The sequence below is a fragment of the Hippocampus zosterae genome, chromosome 2 (genome assembly GCF_025434085.1).
Source record: "Hippocampus zosterae strain Florida chromosome 2, ASM2543408v3, whole genome shotgun sequence".
In the NCBI taxonomy this organism is placed as follows: Eukaryota; Metazoa; Chordata; class Actinopteri; order Syngnathiformes; family Syngnathidae; genus Hippocampus; species Hippocampus zosterae.
In genome coordinates this window covers 12,227,012-12,248,808 of record NC_067452.1, presented here as the reverse complement: position 1 = coordinate 12,248,808, position 21,797 = coordinate 12,227,012, and the positions used below count along the sequence as shown (strand labels likewise).

The 21,797-nt window shown below is 42.9% G+C and overlaps 1 protein-coding gene across 2 annotated transcripts in view; it reads right to left on the bottom strand.

Annotated features, from left to right (window-relative positions):
- Positions 1-21,797, bottom strand: part of LOC127595941 (metabotropic glutamate receptor 7) — a 124,273-nt gene that overhangs the window by 30,774 nt on the left and 71,702 nt on the right. For both annotated transcript variants that reach the window (XM_052057987.1, XM_052057988.1), the window contains exons 6-7: positions 16,661-16,861; positions 7,286-7,425 (exon numbers count right to left, since the gene is read on the bottom strand). In XM_052057987.1, coding sequence (XP_051913947.1) covers positions 7,286-7,425; positions 16,661-16,861 — 341 coding nt within the window. The remainder of the gene's footprint in view (positions 1-7,285; positions 7,426-16,660; positions 16,862-21,797) is intronic.

Below are 21,797 nucleotides of genomic sequence, written 5' to 3'. Positions count from 1 at the left end.
GAATCGAACTGAATCAAATCGTTACATTCTGAAATTGTTACATTGTTGAATCGTTTGGTACCCTGTGTATCGAGATCCAAATCAAACAATCTTTTAGATGGTACAGCCCTTAACAGGAACCTATTCTTTATTCTCTGTGAAAGAACAAAAAATATTACTAATACTGACATTAACGGAGTCAGTTGTGAAAGTTTTCTTCATGTGTGTCTGTATTTGTGTATTATACTGCCCTTTGTTGGTCAAGGTGCACACATCAGAAGGAGCACAGGTGCGGAATGAATTACTGTATTGGCATTTCCATTATTTCAATGGGGGAAGAAAGTGTGTTTTGAATTACGAGCATGGTCAAGGAATGAATTAAACTTTGCCAAGGCACCGCTGGCCTGTAGTACACCGCATCATGTATTTGATCCGTAAATGGACGATTGCTGTATGTATCTTAGATCCAGGGAATTTTTCTCACACAGTTTCATATACAGTAGTCCATTCGAAGATTGATCAGAGATGACGAAAACGCCCAACAGATTACAGTTACCTGAGCCTGCAGTGAAACATGGCTCCAACTACGATCAGATCCCAAAAATGTGCCGACAGCCAATACACCTTTACAAACCCCGTTTACACTTTCACTACCCGCCACTGCCATACACGCCAAAACACGCACGTGCAGTGTTATTTATGTGCAGCTGCGTGACAAATGTGTCGCTTCTTCGGTGTTTGGCTAGATTATCATCTGCCATTTATCTGAGGGCACCGAGGTGCCATTTGTTATTTGGACAATGAAGGGTGCTCGCTGGAAAACCTCCCGATTACACACTGTGGGGAAACAGTAATGAGCCCAACAGCTCTGTTGCTATGGAAACCACAAGCAAGAATGTTGACACCTTGGACTCTCAGAACTGTTGGTGCTTTTGCTGTAGTGCTTAATTTGACAGTTCATACGAGTTGTTGTCAGATGGAACAGCGTCAGGTTGATGGCAAAGTGGATCCGTTTTTTTATTTCGCTGAAATATAATTGCACTGCAGCATTTGGTTAGTAATCGCTGCAAAACAACCCCTGATATCCATCCGCCAGAAGTTATTCCACCTGTGCTCTCAAATGCATTGCGTTCAGTTGAATTCTTGTCATCCAGACAGAAATTATGCAAAAGCTATCTCATCTATATGGAAATGCCATGTTGTCTTTGTTATGTGGCGATACACACATATCAGGTTCTTTATGGTTCACATGAATCACTGAAGTCAATTCTTGTGTTGTGTCAGTGAGCACCGACCAACATTTTGCACGGAAGCTGTCTCTGCACCACTGCACTCATATCTGACCATAGAGGTCTTTTGGGGTAAAGGCAAAGTATTTTAAGTTATCATTAAATGATATTTCCTCCACAGTTATCTTTGAGATACAAGGGAAATAATCGCATCATATGAAATATAAGATAAGATATCCTTTATTTGTCACACACTGGGGAAATTTACAGCCTCCAGCAGCAAGAATGTAGGCAGAACAAAGAAAAAACAAACAAACACCGTTCAATTCAGTGCAACATAAATAGAAAATGGATAAATTGCAGTGCTATTTACAGTTTTTTCACATCAATTAATTATTAATATTACTGTTGGTATCATATCATCCTCATCTCAAGATATCTTATAAAGCCGTGACAGCTAACAACTTCTATCTGGTTGATTTATGTGAGCAGTATATTCAATTCCATACGATTTGCGATCATAGATTTTCTGTGTCATCGTGTTCAGTAAAACCAGCAGCAATACAAGCATTACAGAGCAAGCAACCCGGCAAGTGCGTAGTTTGGAGTTCTCAACATCAGAGACCCTCGGTTCCTAAACACTGAACTGAGAAAGACTGACGCTTGGCTTATAATTTCTCTTCCTCCAAAGCATCCGCCAATTTACTCCAGAAGGAGAGTCCTATTCAATAAATACAACAACAACAAAATAAGTAACAACAGTAAAACGTCTTGCTGTTGTTATACTACTTGTAAAGAACCATTTGGGTCGTGCATCATACAGGAAGACAGAAAGGGTTGAACCACTTCAAGTTTTTTCGAGTCCACGCTAAGGTGATCGGATTCGAGTCGGCATCGATTTATCGATGACATTGTTGACACTTTATCAGTTTTCAACACAAGCTCGCTCACTCACTTTCCCCGCTGTCCTCGGTTGCAGTGGCCCCTGACTTGTCCATCCAATCACATTCGGTGGACTGCCACCAGTTTAGTATTAAAAAAAAAAGTATATACCGTATTTTTGAATAAACCGCTTTTTGCTAAAGATTGTGTCTGTAATGTTGGAACCCAAACACGTGATTTTCAATTCATCGACCTCATGTTCTAATCATTGTTCAGTGAGAAGGTCGGCGCATCGATTAGTCGACTCAACAAGTGGTAGACAGATGTTGGGGTGACACCAGAGCATTTCACTGGTGTCTGTCTGAAACCTCCCATGTCGTTTCATTCACAAATCAAAACGATTGTTCAGTCCCTTGGTGGGTGTGGCACATTTCTTAAGTCTTGAAAATGGCTCAGTGATAGAGTGGTCGTCTCTCAACCCAGAGGTTGTGAGTTTGATCACTGGCCCTTGTGATCATGTCAAAGTGCCCTTGAGCAAGATACTGAAGTTGCAGCTGATGCTGCAGGTGAATAAGAACTCAATGACTAAATTCTGGTTCCTGAAACATTTGGAGTAACCCGGGTGCATGTGTGAACGGACTGATTTTTCAATCTCCTCATTGAATATGGTGATGCAGGGACAACATTATGACGCAAATAGACGTCATTTCCGCCTGTTACGTTCTACCGTCAATATAAAAAAAAAAACAACAACATTCTATTCATGTCACTCGGCATAGTGCTGTGTCCCTGAGTTCTGACATGATGACCTCTGCATGCGTATTCCTGGTGAGTTTCCACGTCTTGATGATTGGACTTATATTCACAAAATGTGTGTCTATATACACACTGGCTCATTATTCGCCATTGACAATGAAATGAAATCAATGTCTTCAGTTTAAGGCTCGCTTAGCGAGTTGCAACGTCAGACGGTGCAGTTCTTGCGACGGCAAGTAGCATCCCCGGCGGTTGCTATGCATACAAGTATTTCCTGTATTACAAAGACCAAGATGCCTTGCGAATAGAGCATGCACAGAACACAAACAAAAGCAGGTAACCCGATCGCGTTTCAAATATTCAGGTTAGGAAAGAGGTAAGCCGGTAGTCTAATACGGATTCGAATAAGCACACATTCAGGATTTTGCATGTAAACGGCATGTAAACGTAGTCAGTGTGAAGGACTTTGAGTGCCTTGTAGGTGGAAAAGTGCCATCCAAGTGAAAGCTCATGAAAGCTCTTGAGGCCGCTGAATGATGCTCAGTAAAAACAGCAATAGCTTCTTTCCGCTTTCCAATAACATCTAATGCTGAGTCACAATTTCATAGTGACACTTTGCCAATTTTGCACATCACTGAAGCGCCACTACTACTGTAATCATTGCTGCAGCTCTGTCATTCGGAATAATTTGCACAACCGTTGTTGATTAGTATTACGGCCCTACCGGACCTTCAATTGCTTCATGACGCTCTACATCATTTAAACATTTGTCGATGTATCAGTATTACTGCACTACTGGGCACGTTACATTGCTTAATGACTCTTGTACGTTTGTCTTGATGTCCAAACTGTATTTTTTGTCGTAGGGGCTTGTTTGCCACAAGAGCCTCTTCAAATGCAGCAGACAAAGTTGTGCTTTAAAAGAGAAGGCCTGTAACGCCTATAAAGATGATTGTTATTCTGAAAGGCAATAAGAACGGCTTGCAAATTTAACACGCACAGTATCTGGAGCAGTTGAGAATCAATACTGATCTAATAACATGCCAAAAATTAATTAACATTTCAATAAACACATCAGCAAAAATACTGATATTACTGCGGACCAGCTAGCCAGAGACAAATTTGATATCCGTTTTGTTTAAAAAATAGTCTCATTTTTAATACAGAAAAGCCTTGAGTGGGCGCCCCACTGCAATTTGACTGGCTGCTGCACCCAGGCAGGAAAGTAAATGTTTAATTGGCCTTTTTACTGACCCCAGCTGGTCAAGGAGTGCAGACCAGAATTGGCAGCACATTGTACATTGAACTGAATTATTCTTTTCAATTATGTCAGAACTGTACACGATTACAAAGTGCTATTTTACTGACGAGTAGAACACATTATAAAACTATTTTGATGTTTTTTTTTGGTAGATGGCTGTAAGAGATGAACAGCATTTCCATTAATTGCAACAGGGAAAGATAATTATGTGAGGCTGGTTTGACCTACAAGTGTGGTCAAGGAACAAATAAGACTCGTTTCTCAAGGTAAGACTGTTCATGTTGCCGCAGATTTGGATAACACATCTCCATGTATACAGGAAGCAGAGTCTGAAATTTGACTCACTACGGATGGCAGACAAGTCTTTGATTGGGAGCGGGAAACAAGGCTCGAGTTAATCTGTTTAGAAGCTTGGCTTTTTTTCCCCAACTCTTAGCAACAGCAGAACCACTTAGATCTGGCTTGACCATCTCTCTCGCATCTGGCTGTTTCCTACTCTGCCTGTTCAAGTATTACACCGGCTGCTAGATGAAGATGGATTTAAGTTGATAACATCAGCCACATGCTCGGCCCAGGACAGCGACATTGATTATGCTTGGTCTAACACATGTGGACTCTACACAAAAACCCGCTAGTTATAATAATTCATTCATTCATTCATTCGTTCATCTTCCGAACCGCTTCATCCTCACGAGGGTCGCGGGGGGTGCTGGAGCCTATCCCAGCTGTCTCCAGGCAGTAGGCGGGGGACACCCCGAATCAGTTGCCAGCCAATCGCAGGGCACAACAACCATGCACGCCCTCACTCACACTTAGGGACAATTTAGAGTGATCAATCAGCCCGCTATGCATGTTTTTGGAACGTGGGAGGAAACCGGAGTACCCGGAGAAAACCCACGCAGGCCCAGGGAGAACATGCAAACTCCACACAGGGAGGCCGGAGCTGGAATCGAACCTGGTACCTCTGCACTGTGAAGTCGACGTGCTAACCACTGGACTACCGGGCCGCCAAGAAGAAGAATCTTTTTGTGAAATGGAAAGACATTGTTTGAATATTAAATACAATGTGAGCTCAAGTGTAAACATTTTTTTTTCTTTATCGATGTGCAGAACTACCCCGTTTTCCCATTACAAACACAAAAGGGAAGTTCCTCTGCCAGCAGATAAGACTGTCTCGCATGCACGTGCGCGCGCACACACACACACACACACACACACACACACACACACACACACACACACACACACACACGTCTGTTTTTCTATCTCACAAGAAGACACTACTTTAGCTTTGGTCTACGAAGGCAATGCATGCATATAGCAGTCAACAGTATATAGACCTCTGCCAAGGCCAAACAATAATGCCAAGCTAGTGGGCTTTTTTTTGTTTTGTTTATTTGTTGTTGTTTATTCAATCACAATGTCTGACTCACAAAAAGAAAAAAAATACTGATCCACATGTCTCGTACTCTAAATTGTCCCTAGGTATGAGTGTGGGCGTAGATGGTTGTTCGTCTCTGTGTGCCCTGCGATTGGCTGGCAACCGATTCAGGGTGTCCCCCGCTTACTGCCCAAAGACGGCTGGGATAGGCTCCAGTACCCCCCGCAACCCTAGTGAGGATAAAGCGGTTCGTTTAAATGGATGGATGGATGGATGTCTACTGCAGATTAATGGACAACTACCGTATTTTCACGACTATTCGACGCACCGTACTAATGGCCGCAGTCTCCATTCCCGCAGAGGTCTATATACTGTTGACTTATATATGCGTGTGTGTGTGTGCGCGCGCGCGCACGTGCATGCGAGACAGTCTTATCTGCTGGCAGAGGAACTTCCCTTTTGTGTTTGTAATGGGAAAACAGGGTAGTTCTGCACATCGATAAAGAAAAAGAAATGTTTACACTTGAGCTCACATTGTATTTAATATTCAAACAATGTCTTTCCATTTCACAAAAAGATTCTTCTTCTTGGCGGCCCGGTAGTCCAGTGGTTAGCACATCGGCTTCACAGTGCAGAGGTACCGGGTTCGATTCCAGCTCCGACCTCCCTGTGTGGAGTTTGCATGTTCTCCCCGGGTCTGCGTGGGTTTTCTTTGGGTGCTCCGGTTTCCTCCCACATTCCAAAAACATGCGTGGCAGGCTGATTGAACACTCTAAATTGTCCCTAGGTGTGAGTGTGAGTGCGAATTGTTGTTCGTTTCTGTGTGCCCTGCGATTGGCTGGCAACCGATTCAGGGTGTCCCCCGCCTACTGCCCGAAGACAGCTGGGATAGGCTCCAGCACCCCCCGCGACCCTAGTGAGGATCAAGCGGCTCGGAAGATGAATGAATGAATGAATGAATTCTTCCTCTTTACAAAACATTCACACTTAAGCGAATCTTGAACATGCAGCAGTAAAGGAATAATAATCTCTAGAAATGTGTGGTGCCTTGATTTATGAGTTTAATTCCTCCTGTAACCACACCTGAACCTAAATTCACTCATATCTCAAATTAAAAGGCAAGAATGGAAATTCCAGTTGTCCGTTCCAGCTTAGAATCTTTGTGAAAAATTGTTCATCTGCCAAATCTATCTGCCAAATTGCTGCTTGTTGCGAAGTGAGCTGAGTTGACAGCCACTGTAGACTGCTCATATCTCAAACTTTTGCTCTGAAGTCAAAGCAAAAATCATCTGAAGGACGGGTCTTACCTCTAAAAACTCGCAAGTTGCGGCATTCTATGATCAAGCCACCTTTGCAGTTGTTTTACATTTTAGTTAGCTTAACAGCAAAACTGCCAGTCATTTTTGCACAGTTGCCTTGTTTCTAGAGTTTACATAAATTCAGTCGACATTTTCAGCAACATCGTGATTGGTTGTCATGTCACAATTTTCTGATTGACCAATGACATCATTGATTGGCTCCGCAAAATAAGACAATACAGCAAACATCTTGATCACTCCAAGGATGTACTTTGCTGCCATCATTCATCATCCAAAGTTTCTAAGCATATTCAGTCAGATTTTTTTTTCCAAATACATAGATATTTTTTCTCCTTTCAGGGGGGGTGTTGCCATTTTCAGCATGTCCGTGTAAATAAGCAAATTTTTTTCTTTCATTGCGATCGTGACAGTAAGTTCCTTGGCAGTTGTCCTAAAATAATAAGGATATGTACGTGCTCAAAACAGGAAATAGTCGTACCCTGAGCTGGAGGGTCTCCACCCACTGTCCGACCGCCTTATACTCCGGGATGGAGGAGTTGGTCATCTGGAACTGGAACAAGTCATAGCGTCCTGGAGCATCACCATTCTTATTGAAGACAACTGGGGTGGCAGCACTGCCTGTACAGAGAGAATAAAGGTGGCCATGGGTGAGACATGGTGTCACATTAGATTGGAAAAAAAATAAAAGCATGAATCTGTAAACCCTCTCCTCTCTTGCCGTGTGGTGGCTTAAAATGATGCAAAATGCCTGACTTTCCCCTGGAAACACCACCATGACCTATATCTTGCACTCGACTGTAACCAGAAGCAAAAATGCCATCCCCCTGTTGACCACTATTGCAGCACCTCACCTGCTTCCTGTTCATCATCGGGCCTGCGCGGCAGCCGCAAGAGAAATACAGTCCACCTCCAATATGTGCTTGCATTACATTTGCTGGATGTAATCCAGTTTCAGTTTCAGTAACAGTGAAACTGATCCGTGTTGAAAAGATGCAGTCATATCCATACATCCCGGAACATGGACACAATTCTCATCATTTGGGCTCTGAGCACCACCAGAGTGGATTTGAAACGACGAGAGCGGTATGTGTTTCAACCGCAGACTTGAAGTTTCAATTTGAGAATATTTAGATCCAAGTCAGGTGAATGGTGTAGGAATTAGAACCATTTGTACGGTATACCTGTATGTGCCCCCCACTTTTGAAGGGACCAAAGGTCATGTCACGAGTGGCCGCTCGGCGGTTCCAGGTGGGCATGTGTAGCTGCCAAAGAAACCGGCTCCCCGGTATTTGTTGATTTTCGGACTGCTAGCAAAAACAGCAGGGTGGATTCCAAAGTGTTTCGCGCAATCTGATTATCTGCTCAAAAGTCCTTGAGCAGCACTTTACAGTGCAGATGGACAATGGTCGCAAGCATCCTTCGATAGCAACCAAAGAATTTTTTTTAGGCCTAGAAGGTGGCGTGTCACGCGATGGCAATCACCTGACCCGAATCCAACTGAGAATCCTTTTCTCTTGCTAGAGACAAAACTGAAGGCAGAATGCCCTGAGCAATAAACAAGTAGGAAGTGAAGATATTTTCAGTCGAGGCCTGGCAGAGCATCGCCAGGGATGAAATCCAGGTGTCTGCTGATGTCGTTGATGGCTCCCAGACATCAGGCTGATGATTCGCAAATTAGCATTCAAAAGTCCCAGTTTGCTTGAAGATTGTTCATTTGTCCCATTCATTTTGTTGTCTTAAAAAGTGGGAGGGCTGTAAACAAACCACAGTCATTGCGCCACAGTTCACCATTAAATTCAAGATGAAATGATGCAATTTAAGCCCATCTTGTTCCTTCTGTTTTCCATTGCTGTGGTCTTTAGAGCCATTAAAATAACAATTTTGTCCGTGTCCCAATATATATGGACCGTACTCGGTGTGCACCTCAGGTTAAAGGTGATGCATGGCATTCACACAGCGAACAACAACGGGAGATGGAGGCAGAATAAACAGGTCGGCCAAAGCGTCATATGGTCTCCATCTGCTCTCAGTGCGAAACGGCCTGTTTTAAGCAGAATCCTGAAGATTGCACTAATTAATGTCACGAGGACAACGCAACCTTGTTTTTTTTTTGGGGGGGGGGTTGTTTTGTTGACCCGTGTACAGTACTCGACATGTTTATGCATGTCCTTAAAGGACATCTTCCCTGCAGTAGCGCACGTCGAACATGCATTCAGATGAAAACGCCCGCACCTCATTTGAAACATGAGTTCTGAATTGTTGACGTGGCATTTTAAGATCTCAGTCTGAGGCGAGATCATAAAAAAAGAGAGCTCCACGTGGACGGGATCAGTCACCTTGGCTTGTGTTCAGTGGGCCATAAGCACAAATGGAGATAGTATTTTTTAACTGAGACAGCGACTAATGACACTTGGCTGGGGAATTAAGAGCTTGAATCGCTCCGGCGATAAAAAAGTACAGGGAAAGGACCAAAAGCATATGTCCCCAAACACTTTTGGGAGCATGTTTTCTTTTTTTTTCTCCAAAATTATTTATTTATTTATTTTATCTGGAACAGAGCTTGTGGCGCTGAGAGGCCGCAGCACCATTTCCATCATTTTAAGCCAAAGGGGGAATTTCATCTCTCTACAGTTTTCTTTCCAAGGACATTTGTCATTGAACAATATACAAAAGTTTCTGCCAAAAAGACTCTTGTAATACAAAACAAGACAAGAGTAGTGAGGAAAAGTCTGTTTCCGGTGAAAGAACAAGCCAGGCGCGCTCCTAAAAGGCTGGGGACAAAGGAAGTTTTTATATTTTTGCGGGCGGGGGTGTTGTTGGCTCTGTAACAGTGCTGTGTGTAGCTCATGAGTTGTCATTTCCATATATGCAGGAACACACTTTTGAACCATTTCAATGCACCAAACTTCAAAATGTGCTCATGTGCTACATAATAGGCACTGTCATGATTACTTTTGCGATAACTCATCAGGAAGGCAAGACTAACCCTTTCTTAAGACGGCCTGAAGTCAGCGTGCATCCCCAATTAGTGAGCCAAGAATCCAAAGCATTGTGAGTTCTGCTTCAGAATGAGAGTCGAGATCCAAGGATCAAAACGTGATGTGGCTGTGAATGTTCGGCCGCCACGAGACGTCAAGATGTACTGTACTACCAATCACAGCAAAGCTGTTTTCATATTCACGTTAAAAAGAACAGTAAATCCATCAGAGCAAAGGTTATTTAAATATTGAATATCAATGATAAATCCAGCCGCCTCATCTGGCAGGTGTTTTTGAACAACTAGAACAGCTTAAAAAGTACATTCTGGGCATTTCAGGCATGGGGCCCTCATGAATTAACCTAGACCAACATTTTCTCTTTCTTCCATGAAGGCTGAAAAAGTGGCTCGTTGAAGAATAAATATTTCCACCCATGTTTTGTAAGTGCCATCATTTTATGTGTATAGACGTCATCAAGCTCAACATGTCCACTCTGCCATAAGGAGACATTCATTTGCATACAACTCTTTCAGACCTTGAAATATACAACATCTGGGAAACAGTAAACAGTCAGCTTGATGAAGTGAAGGTCCCCCATGTGCTCATTCACTGCCCACATTAGCCAAAAATGTTCACCTTGCCACAGGTCGGCACACACCTGTTTTGCTGTTTGCAGGCAGTTCAAGTGCGGGAGCTTGACCAACATGTATTTCAAACAGCATAATCTCTTCCTGCAATACAATTGAAGTTCAATGGAAAATCTCAGCATTTTGGCATGAAACAGGAAAGTCTCAAAGGCACATTTGTCACTGTGAGCAGATCAAACGTTCCGCTGCTGTACAGTCACGCATGTGGAAAGTGCCGTTTGTATGACTCAAAACTTGTGAAGTAAATCAGGAAACCTGCCCAACTCACAAACAAACATAACATAAATCCAGTGAGTGTCAGACATGTTCATACCTCTCTGTGTCACCAAAATAGACTTGTTAAAGCAGCGGGAAAAGATGTCGGCAAGGTATGGGCTACCGCGAGCAGCAAACGTGTGACAAGAGTTTCGTTTGGTCGTGGGCGCCCCAGCAGAACCCTTGCGCACGCACAAACGGCACAAACACACAAAGTCAGTCAAGAATGTGACACGAGCGATCAGGAACGTGGCGCTCTGCAGCTTTGCAGCAAATAATTAAGTGGCATTTCTTGGCGCGCTGATAAAAAACGTCTTTAAAATTCCTTACAATTTCCCCGACGCCTGATATTTCCGTGGAGCAAAATGTTCTTTCTCGGCTCCTAAGCAAGGGTTTCGTCGAAGATGAAAGATTTAGACATTTGCATGAGGCTCTGAACTAAGACGAAGCAAAAAGGCACAGCTGCTCTGCTGTTCTGAGCGGTGTGGGTGGACCGGGGATCCACTGCTGTGTTTTTCTCGCATCATTATTCTCGCTTTTTTTCTTCCCCGCTTCTCACTCCTCAGCTCTGTGACTCAGGCGCAGTGGGGATATAAACAAAAGGAGGTTTGCACTCCTTCACTTTAAAAAATACATCAGCAGTGGCACGTCCGCACGATAATGAAGCAGGTTATGGGCTAAATGCACTAAGCTGCAACGTAACCGCCTTCCTCCACTCGTGGAAAGGCTGTCTGATCTCGTAGCGCCACAAAGAGCGCCGGAGAGGCGCAAGAAGGCGGACGGAAGAAACGGCCTTGTGTTTGTTGGACTGAAATCGGCCTCCATCTTTGTCACTCCGAGTTGAATGATTTTGGCCAAGCTCAAATCCATAAAATGCGCCCAGATGGCTACTGAGATTGGACAACGGATTTTCAATCAATTGAACGTATCTTCACTTCGATAATGCCCACTGAAATGCTGCGCACAGACAGTCGCTCCCTCATCTTGCACTGCTGCCATAGCGACGGGGTTGGAGGCTTTGTAGCCTTTATCTCCCTGACAGAAGTTTGTCTTCACGCAATTGAAGAGAAATGTGCCCTGTTAAAACTGCTCACCGTGCTGTTTGAAATGATTCGCAAATAGCAAATCAATCTCACGGCGAGTATGTTCCAGCCTCCCAACAAATAAATGAATAAATATATTGGAAAAAAATGTAATACTCTTGTTTTAAATGGGAAAAATAGCACTCTATAGTCCAGTACTCATTAAAAAAACTACGGTCATTACATAATTAAAAAGAATACAAATAATTTAACAGTTTTTTCATAACAGTAGGCTCTGCTTTGTGTGGATGATCATGTGACCTAACCCGGAACAAGGTTAGCAAAAGGGATAATCCGATCGATCGGTTGCCGATCATTGTCGGTCGATATTCGTGAAGAGGTCGATGAATCTCATCAAAGCCTCTCCAGGCCCCCTGTGTATATAATTGTTCTGGTAAGGGATTAAAACATTTTCCCCAAAGTGTTCCTCTTCATAAACTAGGACTTGTATTTAGCGCAGGAAAATAAGTATACGCATGTTCCTCTCTCTACATTCCATTAATGTTTACCAGCAATGCATGACACATCACCAGTAATATCGAGGAATTGAAATGGATGACAGCATGTTCAATATGACACACATTCAACTGGTGGTAACAGAAACATAAGGAATAACGTCCCGGAGGCTCGACCATATGACATGCCCGTGGAGTGTTGCTGCGTTCTGTTCATCGGCATCACAACAAGAAAAAGTAAAAAAAATATCAAGGATGTAAGTAAGTTTTGGCATGCCCCCCCCCCAAAAAAAAGAATAAAAATCATCCCCGTGAAATCGGTAGTTGTAGCTCTAAAATGGAAAATTTTTTACACCGAAATCACATTATCGGTACCAGTGTCAAGAACGTCATTTCTACGTCACGCACAGGCGGCGTAAAAGGCGACACACAGCCAAATAAAGAAAAACTACACAACAGACACACACGCACAGCGAGGTGATTGGTAAAATAAAAACAATACCGGACACAGCTCATTGAGGTCTGTGGGACTGAGAGATGTACGCTACCACACAATTGAATTTTTTTATGAATTTGGTTTCCATCCTCCAAGCCTGCTCATTTTGTAGGTCATCCTGGCCACGAAAGGAAGCCGGCTGTTTTTTTTACCTTTTGGTTCCACGGACCGCAATAACATTGTCCCATACGGTTTTTATTTCACCAATCACCACACATCATGCGCTTGTGTGTGTGTGTGTTTGAACTTTATTTGGCAGTGTGCCTACTTGTGCTGCGCTTGCGTGTGCCATAATAAGTCCGTTCTGGACGCTGATTGGCTGTCGCTGGCGCAACGCTGTCAAAGGTTCGCTTCACTGACTGACGGAATTGATTGGGCAGAAATAATGACAAACAATAATGACGGACTGGCAGGCCCGCCGCTGGTGAGTGATGAGCGTTGGAGAAGTAAAATTATCCTACGCGGCCACTACCGCTACTAGCCATGTGAACTATTTTTTACTGAAAGTCTTAAAGAATTGACAAATTTAGCAATGACAAATCACGGTGCAAATAACGCTGATGGAGTTATAGCTGACGGACCGGATGGGCTAAGTTTACCGGCATGTCCACCTCTGCCTGTAGTGATGTACATTCTCAATTCTTGCTAAAATTTTAAGCTCATTGCTGTTTGCAGTGGTTCACGTGGTGAACTGTCCTGCAACCGTATCAATTTCAACTCTATGTCCCCGTTCACATTGTCCCTGTGATTGACGGGGGACCAGTCCAAGGTCAGCTGGGAGAGATTCCAGCTCCTCGCAGCACTACAAGCAGAACAGTAAGCAGTGTTGTCAAGAATGGATTCTAATGGTTTGTTGTTACACCATTTGTAGTGCGTTAATTTTACGATTTAGTCAATTTTCAACGGGATAAACAGGAAGAGCACTAACACACTATTTTTTATTTAGTTCATGCTGCGAATATTATTCTCACCACACATACTCCACATAACATTTGTCATAGGGGAGAGTTATTTTAATGCCAGGCACAGTTGAGCTGCTCTGCCCACCTCCGAAAGTAGGCCAGTTTGGGCAAACTAATTCACATACTTCTTTTGAATTTTTATTCTTTATTTTTAAAGAGTTTTTTCTGATCGAAACCATTTTCTAAGGACACGGTGTTCTTCAGATGAGCTTCTAATGATCACCGGCTGACACACCAGAACATCTGTAAAGACGCTCGCCTCTCTTGCCTCCGAGTCGCCTTCTATACGGCTCTCTCCTTCCACTGGCTGTTGCCCTGCAGTGCAGATGTCATAAATAGCCACTGACATTAAGTGTTAAGTATGTCATACTCTGTACGGGCCTGAAAAATGCAGAAGATCAAGAGCATCGGAAACCCAGACAACATCAAATAATCCTGAAATATTACACGGAGCTGGAACTATTTACACACTTTTTTCCCCAAGACTGGCCAATATTATGACATTTCTCCAATTACTTTTTTGGACTCATTTGTGTATATACGGTACTAGGGAGAGAAATAGCGTTCCAGTTTCAGTCTTGGTGCCGATACTGCACTCCTGTACTTGTAAAAACGCTTAGATACTACTTGACCAGGCTGACATATAGCCAACCTTCAGGGTAGAAGCTGTGTGGCGTTACCTTCAGGATGCGGGTGCCAATTTAGGCGACTGTGAGTTGTGTACTGTAAAATAGATGACAAACTCTGCTTGGGCGGTAAAGGAGATGTCTGGCATTCGGCAGGTACCAGGTTTTGTGAGCCCAAAATTTAAAGTAACTTTTTGTATTCTCAAGAAGCAGCCGTGTACTCGCATTCATTTTTAATCTCTTCATTTGGACACCCATTGTACACCGGTAACGCGATGTCCAAATTCTTATATCCATCGCTACATTCTTCTTCGTCCCTTAGAGTCTTGCTGCTCTTTTAAACAGTGCCCCCTGGTGTTTAGACTGAGCTACTGGTAAACTGAAATGCCCTTTTTTACAGGCAACATGTAAAGTGAAACGTGTGGCAAGACTTGACGTTGGATGTTAAAATGTCAGTAATGATAATTGTTGATTGTAACTAAATTCATGTTTAAGCAGTGTTTTGTTTTTTGAATAATATTTTGTTGAAATAAGAGACATTTTCTTCACAATTACGAGATACAATGGTATCTCGTAATTGAAATAAATAATTAAACTGAAGTACTTGGACTTGTATTCGGTCTGAAAAAAGTGGTTATGGAGCATCCCTCGTTTAGACTGTTCATGCAATCAAAACATTCATGCCGCCTGTTTCAGACACTGAATTTTGGCAACACGACTAAGGAACGATTGGCAAAGGCATGAGGAACAAGTAAATAAGAAGTGGCTATGAATGGTGAAAGACCATTTCTGAACCCCCACAATCCTACGTGTTAAAATGATTCTTTGCTGCTTGTCGCTACTTGTTGTTCGGAACATTTCGTAGAACAACTATTTGTGCCTCAAAGCCGAATGAGGATTGGCATGAAGCGGTGACATGTGGGGAGGAGGTTCATGACTGGCGAGGCACTCACTCCACTCCGGGGTCGGATATAAAAATATGAACGCACAGTAGGATTTCTGAATTGAAGCATTTGTTTGTAATCTTTTGATTGACAACGTGATAGGAAGAATAAAAGAGTTCATAACACATGAAATTGTTGTTTTTTGCTGACTCTTTTCTAAAGTAAATAGCATTTTGTTTTCCCTTTATATTGTGCCAAAAGCTCAAATGATAAAATTACCCATCATAATGTGTTACCGATCCGCGTAAAAGAGTTTGACAATTTATGATTCATTTACTGGAGTCAAACCCCAATAAAAGTGAATGCAAGCTTAACGAAAGTCTGCAATTCGCTAAGGCTTCCACTCATAGTTAGGTATTTCTATGGGAAGTGCGCCGCGCTTCTCCATCGCATTGCGTCAGCGGCGTTGAGCAATGCCATCTGCCGGCAGCTGTACGATACTTTCCTGGCTCTTTCAGACACTTTTCTGGCTGATCAGAATGACTTAATACTGTCTGTCCCTCCCATTCAGTAACTTAATTGAGATAGACTGCTGTATGTGACCATATGCAAAAGATGTGGGAATAAAACATATTCTGACGGTATAAAAGTGGAACAGGGAATGTCTCTTGGGTGAGGGCATAACTGCCTGCATCAATGAATATGTGCGTGGTCGTGTGAGGCATGAAGGATGCTCTAACTCACACTTTTCCCTTTTTATGAATATATTGGAACAGGAAATACGCAAATTCAGCCATTTTACTGATTTCAATGATGAAATCATTGACATTATTGGATTGATAACGAAAAGCAATGGGAAAGCACAGACCAGAAAACTAAAAATTAGTTTGTTCTCTGCCTCCCTTGCCTGCCCTAACCGCACATCAATAGGTAAATGCAATCCAAGGTAACATTATATTAGCTCTACCTGCTAATGTATTCAATCAAACATCATTTACGTGACGACAGAATAAGACTTTAATGTTACTAATGGTAACTTTCAAGGAAAGTCTTGGTGACCGTCCTGACAACGCCCCCACGCTCCTGCATTAATGAAGAGCGCCTTTACAAGGACATACAAACTTCATTTTTCATGAAGAAAAAAGTGCGATGAGGCGTTTTCTTTTCCCTGCTGCTAATACTCATGCTGATGGGCGTTTTTGTTCCCCCCAACATGTACCCTTAACCCAGCCATTAACCCATCTCTTTTCTATTGCTTACATGTCGGTTCATATTTAGTGTTCAGTACATAAATATAAAGAAGAGTGAAAGTCATGTATTTTTCATGGCAGTATTGTCATCAAGTATTCAGCAGCGTAGCAAAGGTCAAAGCAGTGCGATCTTTTGTATATTAATCAACAAAAGCTTGTCTGACTTCAAAACTGTTTGTGGCGCCTCCATCAACGATGTCCTTGAAAGTCAGACTCACCGTTGAAGCTGGAATTGCGGATGTACTTGAGCAAAGTTTTTCCTTCGGCGGACTCCATCTGCGGACAGACGCCCGGGTGGTCGGGACACAAGTCCCTCTGCATGTTGTGCAGCGCGTGGGCCATGGCGTACACTGCATCGATCACAAACTGCACCTTCCCTTCCTGCTCATACTTGGAGTCAATCCCGATGCGTTCTTGGCCTGTGGGAAGAGGGCCAGGTGCTAGTAAATGCAGCACAAACCATCCGACGTTACGTCAGCGCCCGTTGTCGCATGCGCTTTCAATTCCTGCCTCAATTCCTTCCTCTCTCTATCATTTGCTGGCGGTACATTAAAGTGTGATTTTGAGGGAATTACAGCCAAAAGGGACAATGCGGCAGAGTCGATGAAGGAGTCGTCTTTAGTTCCCAGCGCAGAAATTGCCAAATTTCAGGCTGCGCCGTTTGTGACTGAGCCAGTAGATTGCACTAATGTGCTGTTCTACATAGTAATGGGCTACTAACAATGGGCCTCATTGGTGCCATCAACAAGGTGATAAAAATCACCATGAACTTTAGAAACACACTTCTCTGCACTGGCTTCATGCTCTTTTACGCTGCACTGCCCTTTCACTATGGCTTGCTGTAAAGGTTTTGCCTCATGTCGTTCATACACAGCATGAATATTTAAATGTCCAACCTGCCGCTGGATTCTTTCTTGTGACCAAACGTGCTATTTTGCACTCTCTGTGTTGGAAGATCCGGTGATGCCACTGACAGAATGTGACCGGCATCAACACCCAAAAAGGGCCCGCTTTACTAAGATCGCAGGTAGCGAGCGCTCAATTGCATGTTGAGCCAGATTGTGTGCGGCGTTGGTGACAGTGCTGCGTGCCATTCAGGTTACGTGCACACAGCAGGACATGATGGCCAATTTAGATTTGAGTTCAATCCAAACTTTTCACGCAATGGCGAGAATTGCCATTGCCATTAAATCTCGAGGACCGAGCTTGCCGACTTTACCTCCAAAACTATTTGCTAAATAATGACATGAAAAAGGCACAGATGTTAATTGTTGTTTCGGTGAAGGATTATGTTTGACATGGAATGAAATAAAGTCAAATGCAAAAGTAAGACTGTTACTCTTCACAACTTTGCAGATTCAAAGGCAATCGTGACTGAGACACACTGATGCGTGTCCGATTGATATCCACAAAGGAAAGAAGCCGGGGTCGTTTTTAAATCAAACAATGAAATTGTTCTGTCACATATGGGCAAAAAAATATGAATTGACCTCACTTATCATCTCCTAAGAATCCAAATAGTGGCCGCGAATTTGCATGTAGACAGACGCTCATGAGGATTTAGGAGGTCACAATAAATGTGCAAAATCTGTAGTGATGGAACTGTGTTAGTGGAAGAGGCAAAGAAATGGCTACAGAAAAGAAATATATCGCTCCAGTGACTTTTGGGAAGTCAGCGACTGTACAAAAGCCATGTTTTATTTGATTTAACCTCCCCCGAGTGCCTTTGAATTGAATGCGTCGTCGTGTTACCTGACATTCCATTCAAAATTCAGGACAACACACCACACAGCACACGGTAGTTAACGACGCAAAATCAGCCGTTGCAATTTGCCGCAGGTTTGATGAGTGCTAAATGAACCCAAATATTCCGGCACAGTGAACTGTGGGGCAATATTACCTGTTTGACAATCCTGAGCGCGCCAGCGCCAGGATCAGCTTGCACGTCTTTCGCGTGAGCCACCAAAATTGCCCCTGTTTTGTCATGTGCACATCTTTTCTAAATCAGCCACAATGGCTCTTAGTGGCACGTTGTTTCACTTGTAACATTCATTCATTCATTCATTCATTCATTTTCCGATCCGCTTCTCCTCACAAGGGTCACGAGGGGTGCAGGAGCCTATCCCAGCTGTCTTCGGGCAGTCGGCGGGAGACACTCTGAACCGGTCGCCAGCCAATCGCAGGGCACGCAGAGACGAACAACCATCCGTGCTCACACTCACACCTCGGGACAATTTGGTGTGTTCAATCAGCCTGCCATGCATGTTTTTGGAATGTGGGAGGAAACCGGAGTACCCACAGAAAACCCACGCAGAGAACATGCAAACTCCACACAGGGAGGCCGGAGCTGGAATTGAATCTCTGCACTGTGAGGTCGACGCGTGAATCACTGGGCCACCGGGCCGCCTATACTTGCAAAATATTATCCAAAATTAGTCTGTCTGATACAAATAAACATTTTACCGTCGGAAAAGGAAACATCGGGCCTCAACACAAAAGTATCTGATGATTTAGCTTGACTGCAGATGCTGACGGGACGCAGCAGACTTGCTTAACAGGAGGTCAAAAACAATCATTGTTGACATTTCAGTCCATTACTCACAACTTAACATATTACAGCCAACAAGCATAAAAAAATAAGCATAGAGTGACCTATATGCACGCTCTTTCAATGCACAAGCCTCCTGTTCTTGATGTGACGTTCATAAATAAGACCTGACTTGAGATATGAAGAAAGAAACTATCAAAACAGTCGCATGGCTTTCATCGTTACAAAAGGCATTCTTAACTGGATCGAGAGAAGAATGAAAGTCATTTACAATAATTTCACGGTGGGTTTGTGAGGTGTGCGGCGTGGACGTGCATCTTTTATCTTTGACACATGATGAAATACCCCGCATGGTATATGAGAAAGGAAACCAAATCCTTGGGCAAACATTCATTTGTGACACAGCTGCCTAAGCGTCAACGTGTATGCAGGCAGGCAAGATTAATACAGCGTCCCACATTACCGTCATCACCCACATAGATAATGAACGTCGCACCATGCCTGTCAAACCGTTGGCACCCTGAGTTTAAGTAATATGAGCATGCATCACAACACTACCATTACAGCCACCACAAAGACGGTATTACAACAAATACGGGGGCATAATAAGTAGTCATTCTGCTTGCTGTCATTTCCACTGTAATTTCAAACCCAAATAAAGCGGACTCCTCTTGCCGAACTGAGCTGACTCCATCGCGAAGGGGCTCAGGGAATCTAATGTGCGCTACTGAAAAACTTCAAGACGGATGTTTAGGAAGCAGGTCCTCGGGCGTAAGGCAAAATATTAATGAACGAGAGGACAGGCACACTCTGGGAAATTCAACAAGAATATCTTAAAATGAAGCGAAGGAACAAACAGCTACTGCTGCCAGCTTGCCCGCATATAGAACACATGACATGATGTCATTCTATTTCGTGACCAACCAGCGTCTTGAAAATCATTTATAAAAAAAATAAAAGGCCGACTGCGTAATATTGGGAGAGCCGCACCTCCGTCACTGCCATGGCAACACTCAATCAATATTAGTGGTGTGTAATACCGGTGGGCCATCGAGGACACCCCCTTTAAATCAACGCATGTTCTCAATGCATATATTGCATCAGAAGCCTCTCTCTCTTGTTCGGCCGAGGCTTCACGTCATCAACTTTTCAACAAAGTGACTTAAAAGGAAATTACTACTCAGTCACAAGGCGTTTCTTATATAGTGCTGTGCAAAAGACACGGCTGGCTTCCTTTTCATTGCATTCTTTTTGACAGAAAAAGTGACATAATTGAGGATTCCATTCCATTAGGGTTTTATAGAAGCAGGTCCCTGCGAGTTCACATTTTTGTATGTGTGTGTTTTTTTTTCTCAATTGTATTGCATTTACTAGAGCTGTCGGGACGAATAATCATGGTCCAATCACGTCATTTTTAGCTAAGTGGCACTGGCTCCTGCAGTGCTCTGTAGTGCAGAGAGGCTTGTGTTCAACATCAGCGCAAGCTTTTGTGCTGGTCCGCAGCTCATTAAGAAAAATCGAGGCACGGAGAGAGACGCGTAAATATTTTGCTTACGACTGACAGCCAGAGAAACTTAAAAGACATAAAGATAAGACAAGAAAATCTTTATTTGTCCTTTTGTAATTTATCATTACAAACCAAACCAAGTCTGTGTAACGAAACGGCAACAGCAGACTTCAAAAAGCGAACTTCAAAAAGCAGACTTCAAAAAAGGTTAGCGTGACGCGTTGTAAGACATACCTTGAAATAGAAGTGTGAATTCTTTGTTGACATGCAAGCTTGTGCCCCAGTGGTTGCAATCGGCGAGTCAATTATTCAATAATGTTGTTTATGGATGAGCAAAGTCGAGAACTAAGCATCCAATATTTGTTCTGATTGCATTGCTGGGGATCTGACTCAATATTGGCTAATACTCAAGACCACGGATGTCAAACTCAAGGCCCGGGGGCCAGATCTGGCCCACCACATAATTTTACGTGGCCCGTGAAAGCAGCTCAAATATGTCAACTTCCATGATCCTTTCTAAAATGTCAACCAAACTTTTAAATTCTCATACGTAATAAATAAGATATACATTCTGTAAGCATTTTCTTATAACCCAAACCCCTCATGATAGTAACTTAAACAATAATTGAATCAACAGTTATGCGTGACTTCTCTATATGGTTTCAGTCATAACAGCCCTCCAAGTGAAATGGTAAATAAAATGTGGCCCGGGCCATCAATGAGTTTGACACCCCTGCTCAAGACCAAGTGATTTGATTTGACCGATTGGGACGCAAATAAATAAATAAATAAAAATAAAAAGTGGTTGTCACATCCCTGCTATTTAATAGAATATGCTTAACTTTCTCTTAGACAGCTTAAAAAACGGTTCTGAGGTCCATTTCATAGCATGTTATAGAAGTATAAATATGCATAAACCTGATATTCTTCAAATGCTGCGTTCAAAAGAAATTGCGTGAAAGATATCAATTAAAACTATCTGCTGTTTTGATGTGACATTGTAGTGTATTAGAATGTTGAGGATTCATTGTAGAAATGTTCAGGGTGCTTTAAAGTGGTCTTTTCTCAACCACCCCTCCCTAAAAAAAACAATATATATTTTTTTACGATTGTTAGAGTATCGTCTTTAAAAGATGCATTGTAATAACAACATAGGCAATGATGGATATATACATTGTCGCATGCTGACCTAATTCAAATGAATATGTATGCCATCCACGATGAGAGGGCCTAATATGATGAACTACTTCCTGTCCTCGGCGACGCACAGAAACAGAAAAGACACACTGCGCAATAACTT